At 47.7% G+C, this 11,638-nt stretch overlaps 1 protein-coding gene across 1 annotated transcript in view; it reads left to right on the top strand.

Annotated features, from left to right (window-relative positions):
* Nucleotides 1–11,638, top strand: part of drd4b (dopamine receptor D4b) — a gene marked incomplete at its 5' end in the record, with an annotated part of 35,948 nt that overhangs the window by 2,945 nt on the left and 21,365 nt on the right. Inside the window, one exon of the mRNA XM_084337651.1 lies at nucleotides 9,519–10,123. Coding sequence (XP_084193777.1) covers nucleotides 9,519–10,123 — 605 coding nt within the window. The remainder of the gene's footprint in view (nucleotides 1–9,518; nucleotides 10,124–11,638) is intronic.

The raw sequence follows: 11,638 nt of genomic DNA, 5'->3' as shown, positions 1-11,638 counted from the left end.
TAGTAAAATCACAACCAGACTGAAACCCATGTAATTAGAGGGAAAATCCACCTTAAATAAAACAAAATTTACTTTGTGCTATTCCAATTTATCTTGGATAGTTATGTCAATATCTATAAATACAGACAACTGTCTCCTTAAGCTGGGAATATGAGAATCAAGAGTTGAATTTGTGATACCATCAAGTGACACATATTGGAGTTGGTCCTTTGACAATTAATCAGTTATCAACTTTGTGGGCTCATTATATCTATTACAGCTATTATATCCTAATTCGTTTTATTGAAACGTAGGGCGTATAGTTCTGAATCAGAAATATCCCAGTGAAATCAGTATCCAATGAATCCACAGTATCCACTACTGTCATAGTGTCCTAATGGGGGGTTGTTCTATGATTCATTGTTTATGTAGAAGTTCTAGGATTTGTCTCCGGATGTCATCATCACTACAGTCTTGTCTCTGGTATTCAGCTTAACCCATTTCACTACCACACTATAGAAGGTGAACCCTCTGTAGTGCTGTAGTGAAAGGGTTAACCCTTTGTAATGTGGTAGTGAAAGGGTTAACTGGCTGTAGTGTGGTAGTGAAAGGGTTAACTCTTTGTAGTGTGCCAGTGAAGGGGTTAACCGTCTGTAGTGTGGTAGTGAAAGTGTTAACCTTCTGTAGTGTGGTAGTGAAAGGGTTAACCTGCTGTAGTGTGGTAGTGAAATGTTAACCTTCTGTAGTGTGGTAGTGAAAGGGCTAATCATCTGTAGTGTGGTAGTGAAAGGGTTAATCATCTGTAGTGTGGTAGTGAAAGGGTTAATCCTCTGTAGTGTGGTAGTGAAGGGGTTAAAGGGGTTGTTTGGATGTCTAGACATTAAGTCGTATGGAATACTTGCTAGCATGTAGTTGATGCAATGCCATTAGCTTACACAGCGAGTCCCGTGGTCAGAGTTCTGGCCCGCTGCCCGGGTCAACAATGGGGTCACGGGACAAAAAAAGTGTTAATCCATACCAGGCAGGCAAAAGCGTCGGTCACCAAAAACTAAAATCCATGGTCCTCAAGTATTTCCATACTCGATTCATGTTGGAACACGGCCCAGCCTTGTGACGCTGTGAGGGGCCACGTTCCAATATTAATCAAGTATGGAAATACTGTACTTGAGAAGCACAGATTGTAGTTTTTGGTGACTGAAGCTCTTGCCTGTATGTTAACCCTTTCACTACCACACTACAGAAGGTTAACCCTTTACTATCACACTACAGACGGTTAACCCTTTACTATCACACTACAGACGGTAGGTAGTGTGATAGTAAAGGGTTAACCTTCTGTAGTGTGGTAGTGAAAGGGTTAACCCTTTGTTGTATGGCAGTGAAGGGGTTAACCGTATGTAGTGTGATAGTAAAGGGTTAACTTTCTGTAGTGTGGTAGTGAAAGGGTTAAAGTGTGGATTAACACCTTTTTGCCTGTTTGACTCTCCCCGGTTTGACCAGAACTCTGACTAGACTCAGTGAGTGAGCTAATGGCATTGCATCAACTACACTACTAGCAAATATTCCATACTACTTAGTGTCCAAAAATCCAAACCATCCCTTTAAGGAGAGACTTATTTATAATTCACAAATCGAAACTGAGCTGTATAGAAATAACATATAAATGGTAAATGGCTGCTTTTTTATACAGCAGCTTTTATCCAAAGCGCTTTACAATTTGTTCCTCACATTTTACCATCACTCACACACCGATGGCGGAGGCAACGATGCAAGGTGCCAATCTGCTCATCAAGAGCAATTAGGGGTTAGGTGTCTTGCTCAAGGACACGCTGCCCGGGAGGAGCGGGAATCGAACCGGGAACCTCCGGATTGCCAGATGACTGCTCTACCTCCCGAACCACTGTCACCCCACATATGGAAATAGAATTTTCCCTTTAACAGTAGAGATGTAAATAAAACATGATGCACATAGTCCTTTACTATATCTATATCATACGGTTATCCTATAACCATAGTTATATGAGTATAGCGAACGCTCTGCTCTATTGGAACCCTATCCCTTATCAATCTAATACTGAATACATTTCTTCACATGTACACACCCATCCGCCTGGCCACACCCACATCCGCTCCTCTACATAAGCGGGGATGTGGCCATACTAACAGCTCCTTCCCAAGTCTTTCACCACCGAAGGCGAAGACCACGGGGTCCTCAGTGAGTCAGAGCAGAGCGCTCGCTATACTCATATAACTATGGTTATAGGATAACCGTATGTTATATTATCGTATAGCTTATGCTCTGCTCTATTGGAACACAGGAGCTGAGCAGAGCGGAAGCTCGACAAATGTACCCGCTGAGGCCCCCCACAACCATCAGAACCGGCCCCCCTAGAGGGGGACGGGAGGGAATCGGATCCGACTGTGCGAAGAGGGTTTAGCGACTCAAACGCACAGGGTGAGCAGACCGTGGGACTTACAACACGGGGTCAAGGTCAAGAACCCAACCCCGTGGCAAGGCCGTAGCAGCGGAGCGCGAAGGAGGACCCAGCCCCAGGAAGGGTCAGGAACCCCCGGAAAAAAGGGGGCCTGGTGAGGCCAACGAGGCCGCAGCATTGAGACCCCACCAGGCGGTCACTAGTGACACCACCCCCCACATCGCCAGCGTATCGGACAGGGCCCATCCAAGAGCAGGCCCTTCCCCCCTACAGCACGCCGCCCTGAAGCACTCTAAAGAGGCTACACCCCCACAACACAGTGGGACCAGGCAGTGCACCGGGGAGACAATCCCCAAAGAGGTTGATCCCTCAATCCAGGCAACAGGTCAAAAGCACAACTCGACCTGTGCCCGGAGCACTGCGGACTAGACAGGCGCCTCAGGGGTCTGCTGAAAACAGCACCCCGGCGGAAGGGGCGTTCGGTATGCTGTGCACCATGTTGCAGCCTCCACAAAAAAAAACCTGACCCCCTAGAGAGGCAGAGACAGAGAAGGCTGACATGATTGGCAGACGTCATGAAAGGTGCGGGGGCACACTCACAGGCAGACGGGGTCAAGCCCGGCCTAACCCGAGAGTCGACTCCGCTACCAACACACCGGGAAACCAACCACCTCCCTATGTTTAGTTTAACAGGAGGCGGTTGTTCCTATAACCCCCCCAAAAAAAACTCCGAAACACAACTGCGGGTATACACCGGCTATACAGCAGTACAAGTGTTTCAGTTCTCAAGAAGGGGTTAATCCAGGCCAACAGGTCGACGAGAACGAGTCCGGACCTGGGCCCGGCAGACCGGGACGTACACAGGGATGCCAGAGGGGTACAAAAGAACCACCTCGACAGCCCCCTCCCAGCCCCACCAAGCAGGGGAAGAGAGGGGTGAAAAAAGAATGGAGAAGAACCAGGCTCCTTTAGCACAGCGCAAGGTACAACACAATATGGACCAAGCAACAGTGAAGGATAACACGCAGTGACATAACCACGAACACCTCCATAACATCAAACCCTGCAACGCCCGGGCCAACCCGGCATTTTCCCCCCCGAAAAAGCACAAGTCTTTCAGGGTACCAGAACAGCAGATCTGCGCCCCGGCGGACAACGGGTTAACTGACCTGGTCCGGCGCGACCAGAACCAGTCCCGTGTCCTAATCACGCCACCATCCCCAGTCCTAAGAGGGGGGTAGGTATGAATGATTGAATGAATGACCTTTATTTATATAGCACCCTTCACAGCACGAATGCACAGGGTGCTTTACACTACAGCTTAATATAAAAACACAATAAAACAAAATCAGAAATAAATTAATAAATGACAACAACAACAAACAGTAGTTAAAAACAGTGAAACCAGATAGAAAATGTAGAATAAAAGAATGTTCACTAATTAAAACAAAACTATAGAACAGTGAGGACAAGAAGAAGTGCCTATGTATGCCCAAAGGCCTGTCTGAACAAATGTGTTTTTAGTTGTTTTTTAAAAGAGTTTTCAGAGGGGGCAGTTCGCAGGTCCAGGGGGAGAGCGTTCCAGAGCCTTGGTGCCGTCACCTCGAAGGCTCGATCACCCCTTGTTTTCAGCCTGGACCTGGGGACCACCAGGAGGTGCTGATCGGCAGATCTGAGTGAGTGGGTGTTGGTGTAGGGATGGATGAGTTCAGTGATGTAGATAGGGGCCTGACCGTGAAGTGCTCTGAAAGTGAAAGTGAGGACTTTGAAGTGAATTCTATAGTGTACCGGGAGCCAGTGCAGGGATACCAGAATGGGAGTGATGTGACATGATTTTTTTTACCTTGTGAGTAGCCTGGCTGCAGCATTTTGGACCATTTGTAGTTTGTCTGTGGATGATTTGGTGAGACAGGTGAAAAGTGAGTTGCAGTAGTCAAGCCTAGAGGAAATAAAAGCATGCACGGACAGTTCTAGTTCAGAGTGAGATATGATGGTGCATAGTTTTGCAATGTTTCTGAGGTGAAAGAAGCAGGTGCGTGTGAGTGTTTTGACATGTTTGTCTAGGTTCATGGCCTGGTCGAAGACAGGTACGCGTGTCGATCTAAAAACATCACAGAGGGCGCCACCAAGACGGTCAGAACATAAAAGCACTGCGCCCGGTGGCCCACCCCAAGGGCGTGAGACCCCTCCGCCAATGCTTTGATCTATTCCGTCATCTCCCCCCAGAGATGAACGAGAATTTGTCGAGACTAACCTAGTACACTGGCGCTCGGAAGAGACAAAACTCCATCCTAGTTGCTCCATAAAAAACGCTGTTTCCATGATGAGCAACCAAGGCGCGCCAGCCCATGCGTGGTTCCACACAGAAGCACCCAGGGCCAGCACTATGTACACGTCGAGACCCAAAACACATCAATGGTAATTCTAACAACCCAGATAACGTTCCCTCCAAGCCACCTGGGACGAGCCGCAGGAAGCTGGCCAAGAGACACATATATGGGTCCCATATGACGCGTCCGAGGGAAAACACCCCTGTTAAAAAACCCTACTCTGTATAAAAGAGAGGAGACAGGGAACCCCCAGAGAGACCTCTCATGTGAGTAATAATTGAAAAGATATATGTAACATTGAGCTACGTAACCAAAAGCTCAATACATATGCAACAGAGTGCAGAGCAGAAAACAAAGTTCTCACGCACCGCATAACCCAAACTTGACAATAACAGCAGTCCACAACATGGAGCCTGAAAAAAACTCTCGGAAGTCTCACAACCAATAGAAACGCGCCCAGTGACGTACTCTATGGCGGGGGGAATTCCGTGACCCACCTGCCCAAATATGGCGTGGGACCAGGGAACCCCCCCCCCCCTCTCCCTACCCTGTGACACACTGAGCACAGAGCGCTCCTCCTCCATCTCTCTGCAGGCAGCCGTCATCTGTTGCATGGCCGACCCGAACAGCCCAGCATCGGAGAGGGGGGCCGTGAGCAGGGGAATCCTCTTCTGTTCTGGCACCCACGCCTGCTCCAGCCAAAGGTGGCGCTGGGATAGAGTGGCCAGGGCACGCTCATTCCCGGCGGCTATCGCCTGCAGCTGGGTAAGGTGCAGGATGGCTCCAGCCGCCTGGGCGTGAAGATATTGCTGATGGTCATCCAATACCGACCCGCCCGTCATCATCCCCGACATGTAGCGCGCTAGCTGCGTGATGTTATAAGTCGCAGCTAGGCTCTGAGTTGCGGCGATGTACGCCTGGTCACTCCAATTAGCCATCTGCCTAGCCGATTTCCCTTGGGGAACCGGCTTCCGCAACGGCTCCCACACCATTTCGGGACAAAGTATGGATGCCATCGGGCTATCAAGCCGAGACACCCCGTCCTTTAGCCCCTGGACCAAACCCGCCACCCGCGTGACTGGCACGTAGGCGGGGGTAAGGCCAGTGATGCGGGAGATTACCTGTCCCTGTTTCACGTAGGCCTCCATTGACGGGAAGAATGGGCAGACAACGCCCGTCTCTCTCACAGGACGACGTTGCCAGAGATTACCTATCATGTCATCAGGAACAGGTGCAGGCAGAGGCGGCGGCAACGCCACGCCATTAGCGGCTGCGGCGGCCGCCATGAGCTCGGGGAACAAGGCAAGCAACTCCCCTTGCGTACCACCCTCCACCTCCCTCTGCGTCCCTCACGTCCCTGGGCATCTTGTCTCAGGGTCGGAGGTTCTAACCCAACACCGGAGAACAAGGGACCCCAAGGAGACGCAACACTCCCTGCCACACCTTGAGGGGGAGAATGATACGTCTCCATTGGGGCATCAAACAAGAGCGCTCTCGCCCCCTCCATGTGATCCTCAGTCTCCATCGGAAATGGAGACAAGGCAAGAGCACTCTCGTCCGGCTCCGGCACAACCTCAAAGCCAGGCCGTTCGCCCCTGCAGTTTGCCGCCCTACGACGGGAGCGAGCAGAGGCGAAGAGTCTGTGTCGCAAATCCCCAGCCACCAGAGGAGCTGTCTGCCTATCGGCCGACTGTCCACTGGCGGGAGAACCAGGGCCGGAACTAGGCCATCTCACGGGAGATGGCGGCTCAATGGGCCCTCGGAGAGGCAGACTCACCACCGGGCGCCGCCCGGGCGTATCCGACTGCCATGACCGTGGAGTCAGAGCTGCCCCACGACGCACCGCGGATGCGGCAATGGAGAAGCGCTGGTGAAGGGTGACCTTGTGAGCACTCGAACCCCCCGAAGGTGCAGAGATTATGTCTTAGCTTTTCTCGTAAATTGGCGAGAGAGAGAAAAATAAGATACAAATGTCCACGTAGCTCCTTTCCAACAACTATTTTGGCACTAAACTCAAGTGGTGTATACTCGGTGGTGAAAATAGGGAAGGAGCTGTTAGTATGGCCACATCCCCGCTTATGTAGAGGAGCGGATGTGGGTGTGGCCAGGCGGATGGGTGTGTACATGTGAAGAAATTTATTCAGTATTAGATTGATAAGGGATAGGGTTCCAATAGAGCAGAGCATAAGCTATACGATAATATAACTGTATATATCTTACTCTTACTAGTTACGCTGATGGACAACAGTAAAGCCCCAATATATTCACACACATTACATTTCTAAATGTTTAATCCAGTGTTGCAGTGCTATCTTTGGAAGTGAGGAGTACTGTGTGCCTACTGTCAGTGTGAGAATGTGGTCTGGAACACAGCCCAATTGCTGAACACACAGGAGAGGAGAATGGAGCGTTTCAACGGTTTTAATGCAAGCAGTTGAACAGGAATTGGGGGGGGATAGAACAGGGTTATTGTTCTTGTCTTGGGGCTGCAGCTGCGGCAGCGAGAGCGAGCAATTGGTCCTCCTCGGGGACAGGGAACGTCCAGGCAGGACGTCACACAGGAACAGTGGTCCTGGGGCACAGGAGAAACGGGTTAGAGCAAGGCAATACAAAGGTAGATTCCAGCAGAGCTTTAGGTAGAGACGTCGTATCTGGGTTGTGGTGTTTAACACCACGACGACTTCTGGTCAGCGTCGTGGAGTAGAAGTAGGCACCTCGTCAACGGGGGATAGGATGCAGCTGTGAGGAGTGAGGTGCCTGACAGCGTGTGAATCAGGGGGATGAGGTGCAGCTGGGCTAGGTGACGTGAAGTGGAGTGATGCTGGTCGTATAAGGGTGAATGGAGGGGTGAATGGAGAAAGAGAGGATGAGGAGGAGTGCGTGGTGGATGGAGAGGGGGATGAAGAGGAGTGTGTGGTGAACGTGAGGGGAAAAGGAGGGGGAGTGAAGTATGCCCGTGCTGTGATTATAACAGTCAGACTATGATCATAAAGTGTAGACAGTGTCTACATTTGGTTTATCAACCATCATAACAAACATTTTACTGCCACAAAATACATTTTAAAGCAAATATAATGAAAAAGAATGACCTGCTGTCTGGTGTTAGTCATCTAGAGGATGAAACCATGTTTCCATTGCTTTCTTTTAGTTTTTTTGCTGGTGGGACTACCCATTAGTTCACATGTGGATCATTGACTGGGCCTTTAACTCATTCTGCGCCATCGCTTAATGCACCAGAGGGCGTTATTACGCCATCGCTTTAATCAATGGGGGGACTGCGAGATTTGCGAGTGCTTAAAATATATCTTATATTATAGCTATGGGTCTAATACACCCGTCGATTGTCAGTGAGTTGCTTCCAGTCAACATGTACAAAACGGATTGTTTTTTCATCCGTACATTTCCGCTTTATACCGTTTTGAATATGAATATAGTTTGGGTGCTTCAGAGAAAAGACGCGATAATAGCCCTTTAGTGGAATACACTAAACACGTTGTCATTTTTCGCCTGATTATCGAATCTTCCTGAAATCAATGCTAGGTTATTGGTATTATGTCTCCTCGTGTATATATGGAATGTTGCTTCATCGGGTCTGGCGTTGAATGAGTTAACGGTAAAGGCACCTATAGAGAATCTTTTGCACAACCTGATATCCACCTACATTAACATTATAATAATGATAATAATAATAATAATAATAATAATAATAATAATAATAATAATAATAATAATAATAATAATAATAATAATAATAATAATAATAATAATAATAATAATAATAATAACAACCGTATTCATATAGAATTGCAGCTCAAAGTGCTTCACAGCAGTAAAAAAAGACAAAAGCACAAAATTGGCAGATCAAGAGCAATGCATAAATTGCAGACATAAAATAAGCATAAAATTAGCATAAACCATAATGGGCTATGAGTCCAATTTTACGATGGAAGTTAATGGAGAAAAATAACAGGAAAAGGTCACTGAATTTGCACCTATCCGTAACTTACTTTCATAGAGTGACAGGAGGGTGAGGGTTTATATTTTCTCTGAACCCTCAGGCACAAAATGACCGCCAGAAGTCATCTACATATCCTGTATTTAAGTTTAAGAAAGTCCACTACGGGTCGTTACACCAAAAACCATTAAGTCCCATTAAAATGTATTGATGGACATTAGCCTCTGGTCTGTTAGAAGTAAAGAGAAAATAATGTTCTTATCATACAAAAGGACCACTTAAGAGTTCCCAAAGACTCATATGAACTTTAAAAAGTAAAACCCTAATATATAATGAATAAGAAATAATCCAATTATCTGATCGCCATTCCAAATACTGCTCGTGGAGGTCCGTCCCACATTACCGAACGTTACACATGTACCTCCCCGGCATTACCGAGCGTTTATTGAAGAAACTCAATAAAAGGTTAGATCTCTAATCTTTTTTACAGCCTTTACTGCCAAGAACTGTACATCCACTAAAATGAATGTTAAATAACTAAGGAATTATCTCTAAGGGATTGAATAGCAGACCCTAACTTGTGCAAAGCATAATTAAACAGTAGTTGTAAATAATTTTACCAGGGATCTATTTTTGAGCAAATCCATAATACCGTATATCACTTTAATCAACAAGTCACAAGGCAGGCAGAGGCTGGAGAAAAACTATTTTCATTCATTCCTAATACAGAATTAGGAAACATTGGACCACGGTGCAGCCTCTAACGCACAAGTAACTCCAGTAAAACATCTGTAATTGTTCTTTTCGTTTGTCCCCTTTCAGATTCATTGCCATATCCATACCCCTCAACTACAACCGCAAACACGTGGACAACCGTCAGAAGTTCCTGCTGTGGGCCACCTGGCTGCTCTCCCTGGCCGTGGCGTCGCCCGTCATGTTCGGCATCAACGACGTGCCCAACCGGGACCCCAGCCAGTGCAAGCTGGAGGACAACAACTACATCGTGTACTCCTCCGTCTGCTCCTTCTTCATCCCCTGCCCCATCATGCTCCTGCTCTACTTCGGGATGTTCCGCGGCCTCAAGCGCTGGGAGGAGTCGCGCAAGGCCAAGCTAAAGAACAGCATCGAGGTGTGCCGGAAGCTCCAGCACGCCGCCGCCGCCGCCGCCCCGTCGCTGCCCCCACCGCCGGCGGGCACCATCCCCGGCCCGCTGCCCATGCCCCTGCCCAGGATCATCGAGAGGGACCTGGCCCAGTCGCGGCTGGGGGAGCAAGACGAGTTCATGCAGGCGGAGTGTCCCTACCCCCGGCAGTACCGGGAGAACTCCGTCCCCACCATCCCCTACGACCAGCTGCAGCAGAGGAAGAAGAGGGCCAAGATAAACGGGAGGGAGAGGAAAGCCATGAGGGTTCTCCCTGTCGTGGTCGGTGAGTAAGACGACCCTCTCTCTCTTTCTTGCTCTCTCTCTCTCGCTCTCGCTCTCGCTCTCTCTCTCTCTCTCTCTCTCTCTCTCTCTCTCTCTCTCTCTTCTCTCTCTCTCTCTCTCTCTCTCTCTCTCTCTCTCGCTCTCTGTGTTCCGATATGACCTCTCCCACCAGGTTATAGGGCTCATAGCTAAGAGGACTATGGCTGTTTATGAATAAAGGTGATGTGTACTGTAGGTGCTGGATCTAAGGTAACCTCTGGTGCGGTGTATGTGTTGGATCATAGATAGCTGATACATAGAAATACTAAACACTAAACTAGCAAGGGAATATGAACAGGAGATGGAGAGAGAGAGAGAGAGAGAGAGAGAGAGAGAGAGAGAGAGAGAGAGAGAGAGAGAGAGAGAGAGAGAGAGAGAGAGAGAGAGAGAGAGAGAGAGAGAGGGGGGGAAGGGAGAGAAGAGAGAGAGAAGAGAGAGAGACAGAGACAACAGGACAGAGGATAGACATGGAGAAGCATGGGAGAATGGGACAGTCCATGGCCTGACAAGAGGGTCAGAATGTTACACTGGTGTGATGTATGTGTTGGATGAACCCCCTAACTGTATATCAACAGAGCTGAAGAAATGCTCTCCAGCTCAATACTGAACCCCTTCTTGCTCAAAGGGCAGCATTATGTCTGACATCGCCTTCTGATCTGTTTGACACAGAGAGCAAGTGTAGGTTAGACTATGTATCGTATGCCTAATGGGATATGCAAAAGGTCCATGTTTAAAATAGCTATTGACATAATATCTTAGTATCTCAAGTAGCTCTGGATTGTACGGGTCCCTTGTTTGTTGTCTCCCGCTGCACTCTGCTATTGTTTGTCTCTGTGTGGTCGTTTAGTGTAGCATGGCCAATGTTCTGTTTGTCTTACGTCAGTCGACAGAATGGATTTTGTGGATTTTGGATCCACTTAAATATCAGAAGAAAAAGAATACTTCAGAAGACTCAACGGAGTAATTTAATTCATGAAATTCCCGATTTTGGCCATAAACCATAATTATAAGCCATTAGCCATTCATAAATACTAAGTAGTACATTATTCTGAGTGGCAGGTTGACAAGGAGGTTTTGTTGGTTTCATGGACACATTCAAAGAGCCGCCTTTTGTGGGTGAAATATTGCCCCCTGTGCTTATGACTTGCCAACGTGTCTGAATAAATAAATGTCCTGAGGCTCAACCACAAGTTTCTATTTTTTTTCTTTAACTACTTCCATATTTCATTCTCCGATATAGACTTTTCAGTGGAATTGCATTGCAAGGGGACATCATGGGCCTCTTTCCTGTCAGCTATTCATATTAGCAGAGACGAATAGTCATTCTCACTCCCTGTGATACATCAGGTGAGGGACGTACTGTAGTCAAGTAACGCCAAATTCAAAATAGATCATTTATGGAATTGCTAATAAAGATTTATTAAATGCTTTTGGGCAGAATTTATGTATTTATTGAATATACTGAATTATTTCAATG

Source organism: Notolepis coatsorum (genome assembly GCF_963971535.1).
Source record: "Notolepis coatsorum genome assembly, chromosome: 20".
NCBI classification, from domain to species: domain Eukaryota; kingdom Metazoa; phylum Chordata; class Actinopteri; order Aulopiformes; family Paralepididae; genus Notolepis; species Notolepis coatsorum.
Note: the sequence above shows the minus strand (reverse complement) of the source record. Positions and strands in the feature narration are given on the sequence as shown.